This window comes from Schistocerca gregaria, chromosome 7 (genome assembly GCF_023897955.1).
Source record: "Schistocerca gregaria isolate iqSchGreg1 chromosome 7, iqSchGreg1.2, whole genome shotgun sequence".
Classification (NCBI taxonomy): domain Eukaryota; kingdom Metazoa; phylum Arthropoda; class Insecta; order Orthoptera; family Acrididae; genus Schistocerca; species Schistocerca gregaria.
In genome coordinates, this window is record NC_064926.1 from 554,260,644 (window position 1) to 554,281,494 (window position 20,851).

General features: G+C 44.4%; 1 protein-coding gene across 2 annotated transcripts in view; it reads left to right on the forward strand.

Annotated features, from left to right (window-relative positions):
• LOC126281935 (cytochrome P450 6a2-like) overlaps positions 1–16,371 on the forward strand; it is a 118,877-nt gene extending 102,506 nt beyond the window's left edge. Inside the window, exons 5-6 of one of the 2 annotated variants that reach the window (XM_049981278.1) lie at positions 5,921–6,169; positions 14,170–16,371. In XM_049981278.1, coding sequence (XP_049837235.1) covers positions 5,921–6,169; positions 14,170–14,354 — 434 coding nt within the window. In that variant the 3' untranslated portion in view covers positions 14,355–16,371. The remainder of the gene's footprint in view (positions 1–5,920; positions 6,170–14,169) is intronic. The other variant, XM_049981280.1, reaches the window with a different exon arrangement.
• Positions 16,372–20,851: the final 4,480 nt, after the last annotated feature.

Here is a 20,851-nt window from a genome sequence, read left to right on the forward strand (position 1 = left end):
ACATTTGAATATTTTTGATTATGGCAGCACGACAGGAATTAACCAACTCTGTACCTACGATGTCACATCCGACTGTGTACATGGAACGGTAGTTGGAGCAAGACGCATTGAGCATTCCATTTCGGAAATAGTTCGGGAATTCAATATTTCGAGGTCCACAGTGTCAGGAGTGTACCGAAAATACCAGAGTTCAAGCATTACCTCTCACCATGGACAACACAGTGGCCGACGGCCTTCATTGAGCGACGAGGAGGTGTGGCGTTTGCTTAAAATTATTAGTGCTAACAGACAAGGAACACTGCATCTAATAACCTCAGAAATCAACGTGGGATGTACGACGAACGTATCCGTTAGCACAGTGAGGCGAAATTTGGCGATAATCTGGTATGGCAGCAACAGACTTACGCGACTGGCTTTTCCAACAACATGATATCGCGTACAACACCTCCTCTGGGCTCGTGACTGTATCAGATGGACCCGACAGGAATTCCATGCTCTGGTCGTATGAGTCGCGATTTTAGTTGGTAAGAGGTGACGGTAGGGATCCAGTATGGTGCTGACCCCTCGAAGTCATGGACCCAAGTTGTCAAAAAAGCACTGTGCAAGCAGCTTGTGGTACTTCCACAATGGAGGAGGCTGCGTTTACACGGATCATTGACTGATATCGGTCATGCTCGGCTACTAGGCGATCATTTTCAGCCATTCATTGACTCAATGTTCCAAACAAATTTGGAATTCAAATGGGTGGCACTGGACCACGTCATCGGGCCACACTTGTTCACGACTGGTCTGAAGATCAATCAGGACAACTAGACCGAATGCTTTGGCCATCCAGATCGCTCTACATGAATCGCATCTAATATTTATGGAACATAATCAAAGAGGTCAGCTCGAGCTCAAAATTCTCCACCAGCAATACTTACGCAATTATGGACGGTTGTACAGGCACCATGAGTCATTATTTCCATTGGGGTCTTCCAGCGACTTGTTGAGTCCATATCGCGTCGAGATGCCGCAGTACGCCGGGAAAAAGAGGTCCGACACGATATTAGGAAGAATCCAATCACTTTCGTCACCTCGGTGTGTTACGCAAACATAGGGAATGAAGCTGTTTATAGACGGTTACCGCAATCATAAGGGCAAATGTCTTTCAACATGACCAATTATCATTAGAAAAAGTTTTTATAATATATATACATCTGATGTTTGTTGTTGTTGTTTTAGTGGCCTTCAGCCCGAAGACTGGTTTGATGCAGCCATCCATGCTACTGTATCCTGTGAATGACTCTTGAATAACTGCCTCAACATAAATATAAACGTAGGCCTCCGCGGCCATTGTCACAGTGAATAAACTTTTTTTGGGGTTGTGACCGCACTGTCAGTAAGTAAGACTACCGACGTTTCGATCACAGTTGCAAGTTACCTTCTTCACTGTATTTTTGTTTTACTGGACACAAAAACACCCTGTAGAAGGTCACTTCCAACAGTGCTCGAAACTACGGTAGTTATACATACTGATACTGCAGCCACAAACACAGAAAAAATTAATGAGTACTTCAACCTACATTCTTCTGAATCTGCTCATTCTGTTCATCGCTTATATATATATAGATAGTAACTGTTCTCGAAAGAACAGATACCACGGATGACCGTGCAGCTTCTCTAGAGTAAATGATAATTAACTGAAGCCCTCAGCTGCCGACAGGTGTTGTTGATATACCTCAATGGGGACAGCTGAAAATGTGTGCCCCGACGGCTTCGAACCCGGGGGTCTCCTGCTTACGTGGCAGACACTCTATGAATCTGAGCCACTAGGGAAACAGAATAATAGCGCGAATGCAGGAACTTATCACTTGCACGGTTCCCGTGACACCCACATTACCAACTGTCCCCAATCTACACTCCTGGAAATGGAAAAAAGAACACATTGACACCGGTGTGTCAGACCCACCATACTTGCTCCAGACACTGCGAGAGGGCTGTACAAGCAATGATCACACGCACGGCACAGCGGACACACCAGGAACCGTGGTGTTGGCCGTCGAATGGAGCTAGCTGCGCAGCATTTGTGCACCGCCGCCGTCAGTGTCAGCCAGTTTGCCGTGTCATACGGAGCTCCATCGCAGTCTTTAACACTGGTAGCATGCCGCGACAGCGTGGACGCGAACCGTATGTGCAGTTGACGGACTTTGAGCGAGGGCGTATAGTGGGCATGCGGGATGCCGGGTGGACGTACCGCCGAATTGCTCAACACCTGGGGCGTGAGGTCTCCACAGTACATCGATGTTGTCGCCAGTGGTCGGCGGAAGGTGCACGTGCCCGTCGACCTGGGACCGGACCGCAGCGACGCAGGGATGCGCGCCAAGACCGTAGGATCATACGCAGTGCCGTAGGGGACCGCAACGCCACTTCCCAGCAAATTAGGGACACTGTTGCTCCTGGGGTTCGGCGAAGACCATTCGCAACCGTCTCCATGAATCTGGGCTACGGTCCCGCACACCGTTAGGCCGTCTTCCGCTCACGCCCCAACATCGTGCAGCCCGCCTCCAGTGGTGTCGCGACAGGCGTGAATGGAGGGACGAATGGAGACGTGTCGTCTTCAGCGATGAGAGTCGCTTCTGCCTTGGTGCCAATGATGGTCGTATGCGTGTTTGGCACCGTGCAGGTGAGCGTCACAATCAGGACTGCATACGACCGAGGCACACAGGGCCAACACCCGGCATCATGGTGTGGGGAGCGATCTCCTACACTGGCCGTACACCTCTGGTGATCGTCGAGGGGACACTGAATAGTGCACGGTACATCCAAAGCGTCATCGAACCCATCGTTCTACCATTCCTAGACCGGCAAGGGAACTTGCTGTTCCAACAGGTCAATGCACGTCCGCATGTATCCGGTGCCACCCAACGTGCTCTAGAAGGTATAAGTCAACTACCCCGGCCAGCAAGATCTCCGGATCTGTCCCCCATTGAGCATGTTTGGGACTGGATGAAGCGTCGTCTCACGCTGTCTGCACGTCCAGCACGAACGCTGGTCCAACTGAGGTGCCAGGTGGAAATGGCATGGCAAGCCGTTCCACAGGACTACATCCAGCATCTCTACGATCGTCTCCATGGGAGAATAGCAGCCTGCATTGCTGCGAAAGGTGGATATACACTGTACTGGTGCCGACATTGTGCATGCTCTGTTGCCTGTGTCTATGTGCCTGTGGTTCTGTCAGTGTGATCATGTGATGTATCTGACCCCAGGAATGTGTCAATAAAGTTTCCCCTTCCTGGGACAATGAATTCACGGTGTTCTTATTTGAATTTCCAGGAGTGTACATATGTAGTGTTCCTAATAGATATTTGCCCATCCAGTCATTACTCTCGCCAACTAAGGTGGCGATTCCCGTAAGAGTTCGGGCAACCAATGCGTATTCGTACAGAGGAAGGTAAATGGCCGGGTAGCCATTTAATTATAGGCCTAGATGAAGATAGTAACTGTTCTCGAAAGAACAGATACATTTATTCTACAGAAGCTGCGTTTGTTCTGTGCTCGTTCTCCCTCTACCATTTTTATCACCCACACTTCCCTTCCAGTACGAAACTGGTAATCCTTTGACGTCTCACAGTGTGTCCTATCAACTGATTCTTCATTTGGTCAATCTGTGCCATAAATTTCTTGTGTCCCCAGTTCTATTCAGTACCTCCACATTAGTTACATGATGTGCTATTTAATCTTCAACATTCTTCAGTAGCTCCATATTTCGAAAGCTTCTGTTCCCTTTCTGTCTAAACTGTTCATCGTCCATGTTTCACTTGCATACATGGCTACACACCAGACAAACATTTTCAGAAAAGACCTCTTAACATTTAAATCTATATTCGATTATTACAAACATCTCTTCTTCAGAAATGGTTCTCTTGCCACTGTCAGTCTACACATGATAGTCTCTCTACTTCAGCCATCATCAGTTCCTTTGCTGGCCAAATGGCAAAACGCGTCTACTACTTTTTACGATGTCTCGTTAGCTAATGTAATTGGCCTTGCATCATCTGATTTAATTCGACTAAATTCCGTTATCCTTGCTTCGCTATTGTTAATGTTCGTCTTATATCCTTCTTTGAAGACACTGTCCATTCCGTTCAACTGCTCTTCCAAGTCCTTTGTTGTCTCTCACAGAATCACAATGTCATCGCCAAACCTCAAAATTTTTATTCCTTTTCCCACATCTGTAATTGCTACTCAAAATTTTGTTTTGGTTTCGTTAATGATTTTTCAATGTAAAGAGTGAATAACGATGGAGAAAAGCTATAATCCAGTTTCACTCTACCTTCTCAACCATTGCTTCCCTTTTCGTGCCCTTCGACACATATAACTGCCGTCTGGTTTCTGTACAAGTTGTAAATAGCCTTTCGCTCCCTGTATTTTACCCTTGCTATCTTTAGAATTTCAAAGGGGATACACCTCTTCTTAACCTACCTTCTAACGTATCTCTGTACTTAACGGTCACAACTGGCGTTCATTTTATATCAAAAAGATTTTCAAAGCAAATTTCCTAAATATATTTGTAACGTAACTGTCGAGTTAAATAAAAGGTGTGAAACGGCAAGTGGGTCAGTGTATTGAGCTGACCTGCTGTACTAGCGAATTACAATTACTCTGTTTACATAAATGATTCAAATTTTTTGCTCTGTGCATGAGCCACTCCTAATTATTTGACATAAGTACGTTCGTTGTTGGTCACCCATTATTTCCTTCAGTTTGTAAGTTTTATAAAGGCCAATATTTGACAATTACAGTCAGTATTCTGTTTCTTGTTGGCCCAACACTTTTTCATTCTTTCAAATCGTGCAGTTCCCTTCTCATCCGAAATCACAATCGCCATTCTCTGTTGTTCTGTTTTTCTATGTTTTGCCTGAAGTATCTTGAGCGTATCTGTCTTGAAATTCAAATCCTCCATTTAATCTCTAATTTCTGCCTGAGCTCTGCGATCCGTCTAATGCCTCTCTCTCTACTCCATAACTTCTCAATTATTCTCCTGCTAATTCCATTATCCATTGTCCACATCAGACGTCCTAGGAAAGATATCCGTTTCTGTTTCATTGCACTTGTCACTGGTTCTTTTTATTTATAAATTGTTTCATTTGAAACTATTCTCCAAACTCATTGGTTCTGCTTCTTCATAAATTGTTTTATTTGAAGCTATTCTTCAACTGCCGCCTTTTTGGTAATTTTTATTTATACATGTTCCGGCTTTCCTTTTTTCTATTTTAAATAATCTGTGTAATTGCTACAATGTTGGTTGATTTAAAAATGGTTTCTATAGCAATTATAAATTGTGACTGTGTGTCTATTTTGCGGTGTTACAGTTTTGTGGCTATTGAGAAGCATTTCTTGTTATGTGTGTTCTTGCAAACATTATGTTTTTAATCCATTTCTATTTTTAAGTTACGTTGTGAGTTTTAAAAGTGAGCAAAGTCCCTCGCACCTGTTTAGTGTTTGATAGACACGTGATGGACATTGGAAGGGAGACAATTGTTGTTGTTGTTGTTGTTGTTGTTGTTATGGTCTTCAGTCCTGAGACTGGTTTGATGTAGCTCTCCATGCTACTCTATGCTGTGCAAGCTTCTTCATCTCCCAGTACCTACTGCAACCTACATCCTTCTTAATCTGTTGAGTGTACTCATCCCTTGCTCTCCCTCTACGACTTTTACCCTCCACGCTGCCCTCCAATACTAAATTGGTGATCCCTTGATGCCTCAGAACTTGTCCTACCAACCGATCCAGTTTTCTAGTCAAGTTGTGCTAAATTGCAAAAAAAATCAAAATAATGGGCACATATATTGAAACATGTTCGATGAGGGTGTGTTGTAAGAACGTATGTATCTACAGAAAGAGTAGTTTTTGACTGGAGATGTACTGGAACCTTGTGCAGAGACGCTGCGGCTGTACCCACTGCAGTCATACCTGATGCGGCAGTGCACGCAGACGTACCGGGTACCGGACAGCGGGCTGGTGGTGCAGCCAGGCACCATGGTGTATGTGCCAGTGCTGTCACTGCATCGGGACCCCCACCACTACCCGGACCCACTGCGCTTCGACCCAGAGCGCTTCGCCGACAACCAAGGCAGTGCGACAGGCGCCCCTTACTGGCCGTTTGGCGATGGTCCCAGGGCCTGTCTGGGTAAGTACACACGAACGCAGTTATATAAACAGTCTGGGCATCTGAGCTGATACAGCATGTAGAATATCTCGTTACTCCTAGGAAGAACTTTTCTACACTGTTCTTTGTCACCTCGATACAGTACGATGGGTTTACTTGGATAGGTCTGGTGCCTTCTCAGAACGGGCATGGTGAATGCTGACTTCTCCGAAGATATGCTTCGTTGTACAGTCGTACTGCCTCCTGTGCTCTGTTAATCTACGTTATATTAGATTAGCTTTACATCATTCCAATTGATCTGTAGTGAGGTCCTCCAGGATGTGGAACATGTCAGAAAAACAACAATACATGACAAATATTTACAACTAAAACAAATAAGCTAATGTACCTTTCCACAGGTCCCAAGTGGAATGATTGTCATTTTTTAATGAACACTATATGAAAGAGTCATTTTACATATACTAATGCACTGAATTTAAAATAAAAAAGTTTTTTATTCATTTATAAGGTAATAAACATGTAATACAAGTACTATAATACTTATCTACAATGAACACATTACTGCACTGAAATGGTGCAGAAGTTAGATTGTACACTCTCTCTCTCTCTCTCTCTCTCTCTCTCTCTCTCTCTCTCTCTCTCACACACACACACACACACACACACACACAAACACACACACACACACACTCACATTTACAATGAACACATTACTGCACTGAAATTGTGCAGAAGTTTTATATATAAATCAGTTGGTTTTACTGAGAAATTCGTCAATGGAGTAGAAGGAGTTGGCCACCAATAGATCCTTTAGGCTTCTCTTAAACTGAATTACTGAATTTCATTGGTTGTTAAGCTTTTTATGGCTGCTGGCATGTTATTGAAAATGTGTGTTCCTGAATAATACACAACTTTTTGTACAAGACTAAGTGACTTTAAATCCTTGTGAAGATTATTCATATTTCTAGTATTGATTCCATAAATTGAGCTGTTGGTTTGAAAAAGTGATATGTTTTAATGACAAATTTCATTAAGGGATAAATATATTGGGGAGCAGTAGTTAGTATACCTAGTTCCTTAAACAGGCTTCTGCAGGATGTTCTTCAGTTCACACCACATATAACTCTTACTGCACGTTTAGCTTGGCTTTAGAATTACCCCAAAAAATAATCGCAAATGACATTATGGAATGAAAGTAAGCATAGTACGCCAGCTTTTTCATTTTTATATCCCCTATGTCTGACACAATTCTCATTGCAAACAGAGATTTGTTAAGAAGCTTCAGCAGTTCTGTGGTGTGCTCCTCCCAGTTGAATTTATTATCACGCTGTAATCCCAAGAATTTAACACCACTTCTTCTACCTTCTTGTCATCATATGTTAGACATATACTCGTGGGACACCCCTTACAAGTTCTGAACTGCATGTAGTGTGTTTTATCATCTACATTTATACTCCGCAAGCCACCGAATGGTGTGTGGCCGAGGGAACTTTACGTACCACTGTCATTACCTCCCTTTCCTGTCCAGACGCGTTTGGTTCGTGGGAAGAACGACTGCCGGAAAGCCTACGTCCGCGCTCGAATCTCCCTAATTTTACATTCGTGATCATCTCGGGCGGTATAAGTAGGGGGAAGCAATATATTCGATACCTCATCCAGAAACGCACCCTCTCGAAACCTGGACAGCGAGCTACACCGCAATGCACAGCGCATCTCTTGCAGAGTCTGCCACTTGAGTTTGCTAAACATCTCCTTAACGCTATCATGCTTAACGTATCTCCTCTGTCAACCCGACCTGGTACGGATCCCACACTCATGAACAATACTCAAGTATAGGTCGAACGAGTGTTTTGTAAGCCACCTCATTTTGTTGATGACTACATTTTCTAAGGACTCTCGCAATGAATCTCAACCTGGCACCCACCTTACCAACAATTAATTTTATATCATCATTCCACACCAAATCGTTCCGTACGCATACTCCCAGATATTTTACAGAAGTAACTGCTATCAGTGTTTGTTCCGCTATCATATACTCATACAATAAAGGATCCTTCTTTCTGTGTATTACCAAGCCCATACATGAAGGGCATTATAGCCACATCATTGTTAGAAATTGTGTGTGGAGCCATGGCAACCGCTTCACATGGTGCCCCTGCAATCTGCGTTTGCTGCTCAGTGTGGGAACTGACACATGGAAATGAAGGACGTGTTTATGCTCCAGTCTCGGTGATATGTCCGGCATGGCCCAAAACTTGAGAAACAATTACTTGCGTTAAGGTCAACCTTTGCTTCACACCAATGGAACTAATCTCTTGTTACCTTTGGCAGTCCTAGGCCTGGTTTCGTGAAACTCTTCCTGACACATTACTGGGTACAACTAGTATATCCAAAATTGTTTCTCTCTCCCCCTACATTTCCCTTCTGTATTAAATTAAATAATACTTGATACTTCAGGATGTGTCATCAGGCTATATGCTGTTTTACACAGCTCGACCATATAGCCCGTTCCCCCATGATTTGTGCAACTACCCGTCGAATGATCTTGTCGTGGCTGGGATATTAAATCCAAATACACTGCCCAGTCACATCAATGTGACCATCGCCTATGTTTGATGCCAACTTGCAACAATGACTCACACACATCTGGTGGCAGGACCAGCAGTGGCCGCTATTAAAGTGTCGAGGAGATGTGGCAACAGTGCAGTTGTTGTCAAATGGTTCAAATAACTGAGCCTGAGCACTATGGAACTTAACATGCGAGGTAATCAGTCCTCTAGAACTTTGAACTACTTAATCCTAACTAACATAAGGACAGCACACAAGTTTGCCCGAGGTAGGATTAGAATATGCGACCATAGCAGTCGCACGGTTTCAGACTGAAGCGCCTAGAACCGCTCGGCCACCGCGGCCGAGCCGCTATTGTCGTAATGCGGTAATGGAGCAATTTGTCTGACATCCAAAACGGCATCACAATTGGCTATTGGGCCAAGGATAGAAGCACTTCTGAAACGGCTAAATATGCAAATAGTTCATGCGCCGAGGAGGTTAAGTATACCGTGCATGGCAAAATGGCGCTATCCAAAACTAGCGCCGAGGTAACTGTGATACACCACAGGCCACAGATGATAGCGGTGAACGATGGGTGCAGGGATGTTACAGGTCAACTGACGTTCAACAGTTGAGCATCTGATGGCGTGGGTGAACCAAGGGGCTACCAAAAGTCTCTCATTAACAGCTGTTCAGCGAACGTTGCTGCACATGGGCGTCAGCATCAGATGCTTGGTTCAAGCATCCACAATGACTGCTGTTCACCAGCCATGAAGGCTAGAATCTATACACCAATACCGCAGCTAGACTTTCACAAAGAGGCAGCAGCTTACCTTTTCACATGACTCATGTTCATGCTCCGTCAGACTGTTCACTGTTGGCGAGTACATCGCGAACCGTCTGGAAACAAACACCTGCAACCAGGAGGCGCGTTGTTTTTCACGGGTTTGCAGCCGGGTTCCATCGTCCTGATGACAACACGATGTTTCGGCGGACCATTTGGCCGCGATCTTAAGGTGAGATTGAGTGCACAATCAAGCCAGAACTGATTTCATTCCCCTGCCCAAAATGGGCAGTGGAGGGCTGTCAGCGGCACAATCCGCCGCTCTTCAGCTGAGTGACATGACAACTTTAAATAAGAATAAAATGGTATATACATAAGGCGATAAAGGGGAACTTAAAACAGAATAATGGAAGAAAATGGAGGTAAAAAGTGTAGACTAACATGGAGACGTTCATGGGGGACAGTTAAAAAGGGCACCAGAAAGTTAAAAAACACAGATGGCGATTCTTCAAAACTCAGAGGAGACTCTGAATGGACATGCACACGTTAAAAGTCGGCCACAGTAGTAAAAACACTCCGGAACAACACACTTAAAACCCACTTGGAGCATGAAAGACGAAGAAAAAAACTGCCAGGCGGGACCCGCGGAGGGAAAGTGCAGGGAGGATGGAAAAGGAGGGGAGAGCAAGGGGCACCAGGGGAAGCGGGGGGTGAAGAGAGGAGGGGCATCAGTTGGTACACGAAGAGGCAGGAGACACGTCGGGCGGGAGATGAAGAGGGAAGACAGGGCAGGAGGGAGTGCAGAGACGTCAGATTTGGCGGCTCCTTTATACCGCGGGTACTGGCCGTTGCGCGTGCGCAAGCAATGGATGAGGTGCCCTCTGTGAGGCGAAGAATTGAAGCAGTGCCAGCGGTGAAAACTGTCAAAAGCGAGGAATCGCAAAATTAAAATGCAGCCAGTCGGAAACCAGACCGTTGTTGTTTTATCTGTGATAAAATAGGATTCCACGACTTACTTAAAGGCAAAGCTTTATCTCTGTTAATAACATCATTAGATAGTTCTGGTGTGATTGTGCACTCAATCTCACCTGAAGATGGCGGCCAGATGGTCCGCCAAAATATCGTGTTGTCGTCAGGACGACGGAACCCGGCTGCAAACTTGTGAAAATCATCAGTATTTCATAAGCCGGGAAAATATACTTTATCACAGGAGGACCGTTATCGTCTGGGGAATGTTTTCGTAGCCTTCCCTGGGTGAACTCGCCATTCGGAAAGGACAATGTATTAACACAAGCATATTTCTATCCATAGATACCATGCTCACCGCGGCACGAAATTTGTTTTTCCTTGGCACGATGGCATCTACTGACTGCCCAGTGCAACAAGTCACACAGCTTGCAGTGTACGTGCGTGGTTCGCAGAGCACTGGAATGTGTTTACTGCCCTGGCCACTACACTCACCGGATTTGCAGCTAATCGAGAATCTGTTGACTCACATCCATAGGGCTGTTCACTCCATGGAGCCTCTCTGCATCCTCGAGAACCTCACTGACTGTCTTCCTGCAAGTCTCTCGCTGCAGAAGTTGGTAAATCAGGCTTTTGATAGGTGGCCACATAAATGTGATTGGACAATGTATTTATTCCTTCTTTCAACCCACTACCACTTTATTTGTTACTCAATTTACTCATGAAGCTTGAAATATTCTTGGACGTTTAGCTCTTGTTACATGCACTGTCTGTGGATAACGAGTAACTTCCACGTAGAACAACGCACAAAAAGTATCAGAACAGCATCAGTACCCCTTAATTTTATTATCCATGTCACCTCAATTATCTCCTTCAAGAAAGCTTTTCATGCTACTTCCGGCCTTTATTTCTACCATCGTTAGTTGTTTTCCAGCCAAAGTAGGCAGATTCGTGTACCATATTCAGCGTATCAGTTCATCAGCATCACCTTAGTTGATTCGAATACACTCCATTATCCGTGTCTTACTGTTGTCAGTCTTCCTTAATCCTACACTGAATGGCTAAAGGAACTGGTATAGCCATCCGTATTCACAAACAGAAATACGTGACCTGGCAGAATATGGCGCTGGGGTGGATAACGCCTATACCGTATAAGACAACAAGTGTCTGGAACAGTTGTTAGATCGGTTAGTGCTCCTGTAATGGCAAATTCTCAATATTTAACTGACTTTGAACGTGGTGCTATAGTCGGCCCATTAGCGAAAGGACACAGCATTTCCGGGGTAGCGATCAAGTGAGGATTTTCCCGTACGACCATTTCACGAGTGTACCGTGAATACCAGGAGTCCGGTGAAACATCAGATCTGCGATATCGCTGATGCTGTAAAAATATCCTACAAGAACGGAACCAACGACGACTGAAGAGAACCGTTCAACGTGACAGAAGTGCAATCCTTATGCAAATTGCTGAAGATTTCAATGCTGCGCCATCAACGAGTGTCAGTTTGGGCACCATTCAACGAAACATTATCGATGTGGGCTTTCTGAAACGAAGGCACATTCGTGTACTCTTGATGACTGTGTGACACGAATCTTTACGCCTTGCGTGGGCCGGTCAACACCGCCATTACACTGTTGACGTTGGTCGGATGAGTCTCGCTTCAAATTGTATCGAACGGATGGATGTGTACGTGTATGAAGAGAATCTCATGAATCCATGGACCCTGCATGTCAGCAGGGAACTGTTCAAGCTGTTGAAGGCTCTGTAATGGTGTGGGGCATGTGCAGTTGGACTGATAGGGGACCCATGATGCGTCCAGATGACAGGTGACACGTACGTAAGAATTCTGTCTGATCGTCCATTCCAACGCACTAGGGCAACTGCAGCAGGACAATGCGACCCCCCCCCCCCCCCCCCTACGTCCAGAATTGCTACTGGGTGGCTCCAGGAGCACTCTTCTGAGTTAAAACACTTCCGCTGGCCACCTAATTCGGCAGACATGAACATTATTGAGCATATCTGGGATGCATGGTTACGTGCCGTTCAGAAGAGATCTGCACCCCCTCGTGGTCTTTCGGATATATGGACAGCTCTGCAGGATTAATGGTGTCAGTCCTCACCAGCACTACTCCAGGCTCTAGTCGACTCCTTATCACGTCGTGTTGCAGTACGTGTGAGGGCTGTACACGATATTTCGCAGATGTACCAGATTATTTGGGTTTTCAGTGTATAACCTGAAAAGGAACTAAAAATGTTTTAATTTAATCTCAAAGATACAAGAAGAAAATTTGTGGAACTGTCATACCAAAGGAATACTCTAAAAAAAGTTTTATATTTGAGAGACAAAGGACTAATTTCGAGATTCTTTTATTACTAATAGTATTCAGTACCTTTTTGTTCTTATGTGCTGGCGTAAAGACGTACTGTATAGTTTCATGTCTATGTGTGTGTTAAATGAAGGCGTTAAATGATGAGAAATGTGTTTTATAATTTCTGTCAAGATCAAGCCTAAATGCCATACCAATGGAGTACAAATTATTCTGTTAATTCGAAAGGCGAATCTTAGATGGAGGCGACGATCTTTACGACGGCGCTGCTCAACAATAGAGGCATATGATTGTGCTCACTGCTTTCCTTTGGTGGCCCCTAAGATTAATTTCGATGTGTTTTTGCCGAGACATTCTGAACCTACAGTCTTCCTTTTTGTATAAAAATAGGAGTCCGGTTGAAAAAGAAATATTCTTAAATTTAAATAATTGCAATTCCTTTACGCAGGCCACAGGAATGATAGAAAGTACTTGCCCTCTACCCTGATTGTACGTTCGCAATCTCAGAGTTTGTTACGAAGTAATTATTTTACATAAGATAGATCGCAACCACTCATACTCGAATGTACGGACCTTCTGAATTTGTCTAGTCAGTCGTGCGCATTGGTCTAAAGGTTTTCTGTTAATATTCTGTGGATTGAATCTCCGGATTTAATTTTTTTATATGCCGCAAATCGCACTTCTCGCGAAGTATTTATTACACAAGTTTCAGGCTCCCTTTAATGTCAAAAAATTCCGAAGTACGGCTGACCAAGCAAAACGCTACAATAATTTCATATCTCTACTACAATAACAGAAAACAATAACAAAGACACAAAAAAATAACAAAGAAAGGGTACGTTACAAAACACTTACGAAGACACTTTCGGTCACATTGAGGTGAACCATAGATGTATCTGACGTACTCGCCATGTAACGCTCAAACTTCAGAGAGTCTCTTTCTTCTCTCTGAACTTTATCTACATTTCCAGATTTCTCCTTAGGTCCATTTACTCTTTCCTCGGCGTATTTAAGGTACAACAATCCTGTTTACTCTTTCTCTTTTATTGCTCTCACTTAAAGTCTTTCTATTCGTATATTTTCTGTCTTGATATTTGGGTCTTACTTTACCTGTGTTCCTGCCTTAGTCAGTGCGATAATTTTCAGATTTTATTTCATTTCCGCGGGCCGGTGTGGCCGTGCGGTTCTAGGCGCTTCAGTCTGGAACCGCGTGACCGCTACGATCGCAGGTCCGAATCCTGCCTCGGGCATGGATGTGTGTGATGTCCTTTGGTTAGTTAGGTTTAAGTAGTTCTAAGTTCTAGGGGACTGATGACCACAGATGTTAAGTCCCATAGTGCTCAGAGCCATTTGAACTATTTCATGTCCGTGTGGTCGCTCCGTCTGTTTGCAGGACAGAAATACGCACAGGTGGTGGTGAAGGCGGGCCTCGCGGCGCTACTTTCGCGCTTCGAGTTCCGGCCGTGTCCGCGGTCCTCTGGAAGGCCGGCAGAGTACGAGCCGCACAGGATTCTGGGCTCCCCGGCAGGTGGGCTATGGGTCCGCATCATCCCCAGGCCGTGGCTGCCAATGCACTGAGGGCGGCCTGCGCTCCACACCTGCGGGCGGCGCTCCTGGCCAGCTCGTGGTCGTGCTCGTGAATCCACTGGAGCACGGAACACTTCCGAGACTCACACGTGGTCTGTGGATCAGTCCCATGTGCATTTCGTTGGTGTTTCTACGGTAAAGACAGGCCACACTCCGTATCAATGTCGGCATACTTAAGAGTTCCAGTTCTGCATGAGACTTTCTGGAAGGCCATTGGAATTAGAGACCACAAATACTCCATGCCCCCCCCCCTCCCGCTTCCACTCCCCCTACAGATGACTTTTGAGCCCGTGTCAGCTGCAGACGACGGCTGCTTCTCAACCGAAAATGGGTCACACTTCACACTTCATCAGGCGGCTCTACCTGGACATTTGGATCTCGAGGTGTGCCTGACTAATTTATGAGGCCGATGGACTTCGAGCTGCTGGCGACCTATGTGACCGTGTAATCCTCAAGCCATGGCTGGATCTTATCACAGCAGGGAGTCAAAACAGTTTTGAGGAAACCCAAGGTAACGAGGGAGGTTCAATAAATACTCGTCTTGGGAATGAACTCGCCATTGTTGCACACTATTTACTCCTTTCAGTTTCTTCCATTGAATAATGTACACGTTTTCCAGCTCCTGTGCCGTTCTCAGAATTCTTGGAAAATAGACTTAAGTTCTCTAAAACACAAGCGTCTCTGTCTTGATGATGTTGTCGACTTTGAACTGAATTTATTGCCTACGCGAAATTCATTCAACAGCAAGAAGAAGTTCTCCGTTGGGTGACTATGTAGGTGGAGGAGAGGGGGAGGGCAAACTGACTGTCAAAAACTGAAAACGAATTCGGTTGGGGTTTCGGTGACCACTTCGGAAGGTGATGCTGGCGTTTGGTCTTTTTGCGAAAAGTACTTCAATTGCTTATCACGTTCCCTAATTTCCGACTGTAGTAGTCTCCTGTTTTCGTTTCTGAAAGAAATTCAGGAATATAAAGTCCCCCCCCCCCCCCAAACGCAAGCAATCGCCCCCAAAACTTATCCAGCCAACGAACCTGCCTTTACTTTCATTCAGGGTGACTCATCGGAAGTTGTTTGCTTCGATTGCTCTTTGGTTCGTGGGGTAAAACCATGACTTCAAGTATCGTCGCCGGTGACAGCTCGACGCAAAATGGCCCTCTGGTCTCACTTTAACGTTTCCAAACGTAGCTTCGAAGTGGAAAGCTGTCGATTGCTGTCCACTACTGCTAATCGCGCCGTACGGAAGCTAGTGAAGTGAGTTCATTTTCACCATCTCGTGTATAATATTAACCACAGTTGCCGTGGACAAACTTATAGTCTCTGCTAATTCGTACACTATCGCTCTCTCTGAATGGTCAGCGAGACTTTGCAATGATTTCTTTGACGGCTGTGTCTACAAAGCTTCCTGACATCACCCTTAAATTCGTTGAAACAATACAATCATTATCGCTGATACGTAAGGGTCACCATAAAGAGCATATCAGATCAGCTTTATATTATCACACCTTCTGCGCTTTTAGTGAATTGCTGAATTACACTACAGCTGGGCCAGAAAGTTGTTAGCACCATTTACTGAAATGACTGTCAAATGCAAACAAACTTATGAGCTAGATTAATTTTTGTTTTCGCCGCATATAGTGATTCTGACACGAGCTTCCTTTAGAAACAGCACATTTCTTGAAACACTCGTAATTCCTGAACCGCCTAAGTGGATCCATGACACGCCACTGGGGGATCGTCAACTCCTCAGCCGCTTCTGTTGTTGTGTGCTTGTCATCTGGTAACGAGGTTGCATGGCAAGATAAGGAACGGATCGTGATCACACGAAAGATAAAGAATCTTTGTGGTTGAACAACCATACTCATGTACCATATTACTGGACCTTGAGGAATAAACTTTTATATCCAGTACTGATCACACTACTCGTAAACAGAATTGACGAAGTTCCTTTCCTTTTGTCATTCCTCTGAATGAAAACTGTACATATTAAAGAAAACGTTATAAAGTCGAACTTGTTGTTATTTTATTTATCTCTTCCCCTGGCAAATAAAAACACAATAGGATATTTCCTTGCTATCACTGATATAAATTTCCCAAATCAGTGTCTTATTCCTTTAGCTGTATAACTATGGTAACTGACCTATTTACTGAATTTTTAGGCTTTATGCAACTGCGACCAACAAGCGGTCGGTGTCTCATCGCAATAATGCTAATATTCAAAATGCAGAGATTATATAAGCAAACATTCTTTCGCAGTCACAGGTGTGTTATCACCGCATACAAAGATAAAATTTACTATTTGTGGGAATGTCACAAATTTACTACCGGAACGCACCAATAATAATACAGAGATAAGCATTGTCTTACCACAAGAGCCAAATATTTCACCTCTGTCGTTCGACCAATACTCAACATACGTGGTGAAGTTGCCATCTATAATACTGTAAAAGTCGATCACAACGTTGTGGCATACAACAGAAACGCTTCGAAAACATTGCAATCCCATTTTAATGATCTGGAGAAACTATATGTTTATGTACAACTCGTCTCAGCTATTAGCCTTCTGGCAAATATTCTCTGGTGTTACGGTAAATTATTTATGATTTTGTTTCCGCAGTGTACAGCTTTACTCAGCCCAAACGAACACTGATCTCCGAGTCTTACATGGCACTCACAATGACAACGGAAAGCGTTGGTTTGATTCCCGTTTCAAACAAACTAATTTTTAAGAGCAATTTTTTCATGCCAATTCGATGTTGTTTTTGTGATCTTCAGTCCTGAGACTGGTTTGATGCAGCTCTCCATGCTACTCTATCCTGTGCAAGCTTCTTCATCTCACAGTACTTACTGCAACCTACATCCTTATGAATCTGCTTAGTATATTCATCTCTTGGTCTCCCTCTACGAGTTTTACCCTCCACGCTGCCCTAGAGTGCTAAATTTGTGATCCCTTCATGCCTCGAAACATGTCCTACCAACCGGTCCCTTCGTCTTGTCAAGTTGTGCCACAATTCCTCTTCTCCCCAATTCTATTCAATACGTCCCCATTAGTTATGTGATTTACCCATCTAATCTACAGCATTCTTCTGTAACACCACATTTCGAAGGCTTCTATTCTCTTCTTCTCCAAACTATTTATCGTCCAAGTTTCACTTCCATACATGGCTACACTCCATACAAATATTTTCAGAAACGACTTCCTGAGAAATCTATACTAGATATTAAGAAACTTCTCTTCTTCAGAAACCCTTTCCTTGCCATTGCCAGTCTACATTTTATATCCTCTCTACTTCGACCAACATCAGTTAATTTGCTCCCCAAATAGCAAAATTCCTTTACTACTTTAAGTGTCTCATTTCCTAATCTAATTCCCTCATCATCACCAGATTTAATTTGACTACATTCCATTATCCTCGTTTTGCTTTTGTTGATGATCATCTTATATCCTCCTTTCAAGACACTGTCCATTCCGTTCAACCGCTCTTCCAGGTCCTTTGCTGCCTCTAACAGAATTACAATGTCATCGGCGAACCTCAAAGTTTTTGTTTCTTCTTCATGGATTTTAATACCAACTCCGAATTTTTCTTTTGTTTCCTTTACTGCTTGCTCAATATACAGATTGAATAGCATCGCGGAGAGGCTACAACCCTGTCTCACTCCCTTCCCAACCGCTGCTTCCCTCTCATGTCGCTCAACTCTTATAACTGCCATATGGTTTCTGTACAAATTGTAAATGGCCTTAGCTCCCTGTGTTTTACCCCTGCCACCTATACAATTTGAAAGAGAGTATTCCAGTCAACATTGTCGAAAGCTTTCTCTAAGTCTACAAATGCTAGAATGCCGATTCGATAGAGCGGTTAAAATTGAGTGTAATACGATATTCGATTTATCGACGTGTATTAAAAGGGACAGTAAAACAGGAAGAGTTAGCGGTACTGCAGCATCTTCGGAACTGCTTTGCTCCGCAATGACTGCTACTGCAGCAGCGCTATTCAGACGCTCCTGGAGTAGAGGTCATTCTTCCTGTTTCAGTTTCGATTCTAATACACGTCGATAAACATATCGTATAACACTTATTTTTGACTACTCTATCGAATGGGCACGAAAAATTACGCCTTAAACATTTGTTTGTTTGAAACGGGAAATAAACCGATACGTTCCGTTGGCAATGGGTGACGCATGAAAGACGAGATGAACAGTATTTGATTCGACTGCCTCCTGCTACACAGTGCAAAAATCAAATTGAAAATATATGGCGAAAGCCGCAGACAAATTGCACCTGACGACTGTTGTAAGGGGCACCCTTCATTCAAAAAGCTGGTTTCACATCAACATGCAGTCCAAGTACAATTTATTGAATGCTGTACCACACTTCAAAGTGAAACTAATGAATGACACCGTTTCCCAGCATAGTCACCAAATCCCTGCAAACAGCGATCGGAACGTCCTATCAATCGTTCAATTCCTCGACGACATATATCCGCTTCTTGGTCACGGAACAGTTCTATAAGCGATGTCTGAGCGTCCTTAAGGTTGAAAAATCTCCTTTCTCCCAAATCTACTTTCAGCTAGCAGAAAAGACCGAAATAGCATGGTGCACGCTCTGGAGTTCCCGATCATCATGGCTCATCTCTCCACGGCCTTGGTTAAATTGTTGGCGCCGGTTCAGTACTGCTGAAAGCGACATTTGGTCCACATACTGCAAGAATTTCACATTCAGTCTGTGAACAATATCGACGGTTATCCACAAGACTCACACCGTTCCGCTTACTTCAACTTTAGATATGTTTCCAATTAGTGCGCTATGTCACTCGCACTGTCTCTGCAGGAGAACGGGAACATATCCTCCATCCTGATAATGCGCGAGTCTTGTTGTGCAATAATCTTAGCTTGAGACGCCACGTGTAACTTGCTTTCTGAAAACTCTTCGTATTAGAACAAGTGTGCCTAAAGTAACAGATGCTGCGCCGTACCTTCAGTGATAAAGCTACATCAAGCGCCGTCGTGGAAAGAGTGAAACCAAAAGGACGAAATTTCGGAGGTTATTTACGGATATTTTGTAAGTATATTGGTGGCACGTTATATTACATTGAAGCACCAAAGACGCTGTTATACGCATGTGTATTCAAATTGAGACAACTGTTAACAGCCAGGACACTACGCCGCGGTCGGCTACGCCTACACAAGACAAGTGTCTGGCGCAGTTGTTAGATCGGTTGCTGCTGCTACAATGGCATTTTATCAAGATTTACGCGAGTTTCAACGGTGTGATATAGTCGGCGAGTGGCCGATAAGACACAGAATCTCTGAGGTAGGGATGAGGTGGGCATTTTCCCGTACTACCATTTCAGGAGTGGGCCCCGAATATCAGGAATCTGGTGAAACATGAAATCTACAAAATCGCTGCTGCCGGAAAAAGATCCTGCAAGAACGACGACTGGAGAGAATCGTTCACGGGTCTCAAGTGCAGCCCTTTCTCTAACTGCTGCAGATTTCAATGCTGGGCCACCAACAAGCGTCACTTCATCGATATGAGCTTTTGGAGTCGAAGGCCCTCTAGTGTACCCTTGATGACTGCACGACACAAAGCTTTACGCATCTCCTGGGCCAGTCAACACCTACATTGGAATGTTGATGACTGGAAATATGTTACCTGGTCGGACGAATTTCGTTTCAAATTGTATCGAGCGGATGGAAGTGTAGGAGTACTACACTGACAGGTGGGAAGTACGTAAGCACCTTGTCTGATCACCTGCATCCATTCATGTCCACTGTGCGTTCCGACGGACTTGAGCAATTCCGGGAGGAACATGCGACACCCCACACGTCCAGAATTGCTACAGAGTGGCTCCAGGAACACTCTTCTCAGTTTAAAAACTTCAACTGGTCACCAGAATCCCCAGAATGAATACTATTGGGCATATCTGCGATGCCTTGCAACGTGCTGGTCAGAAGAGATAACCCTTCGTATTCTTACTTATTTATGGAGAGCCCTTCAGGATTCATGGTGTCAGTTCCCTCAAGCACTACTTCAGACATTAGTCGACTTCATACCACGTCGTGTTGAGGCACTTCTGCGTGCTCGTGGGAGCCCTACACGACATTAGGCAGGTGTACCAGTTTTTTTGGCTCTTCAGTGTATAATTGCTGTTGCCAACAGTAATGCCCACTTTCTCTTCGACCTCAAGCTGACTCTTAGTACCGGCTGATGTGACTGCAGAGCACAGATGGGCTTCCGCGCGAGGGAGGAATGGCATTGGGTCCGTCACATATCCAAAATCAACGAGTCTTATACTGCTGATCGACCCAAATTGTACGATCAGCGGCGTCAACATCTTTAGAAATTTCTGGATGGCTTTGAGATAGAGAGAGGGTAGTTACTGAAGGAACTGCGTAGGGTTACAAGATGGTCTCTGCGTGATCACGGACAGTTGGAATCCAAGAGGCAGTTTCAGTAGAACGGCGTATTTCGGTTCCACAGAGACATACCA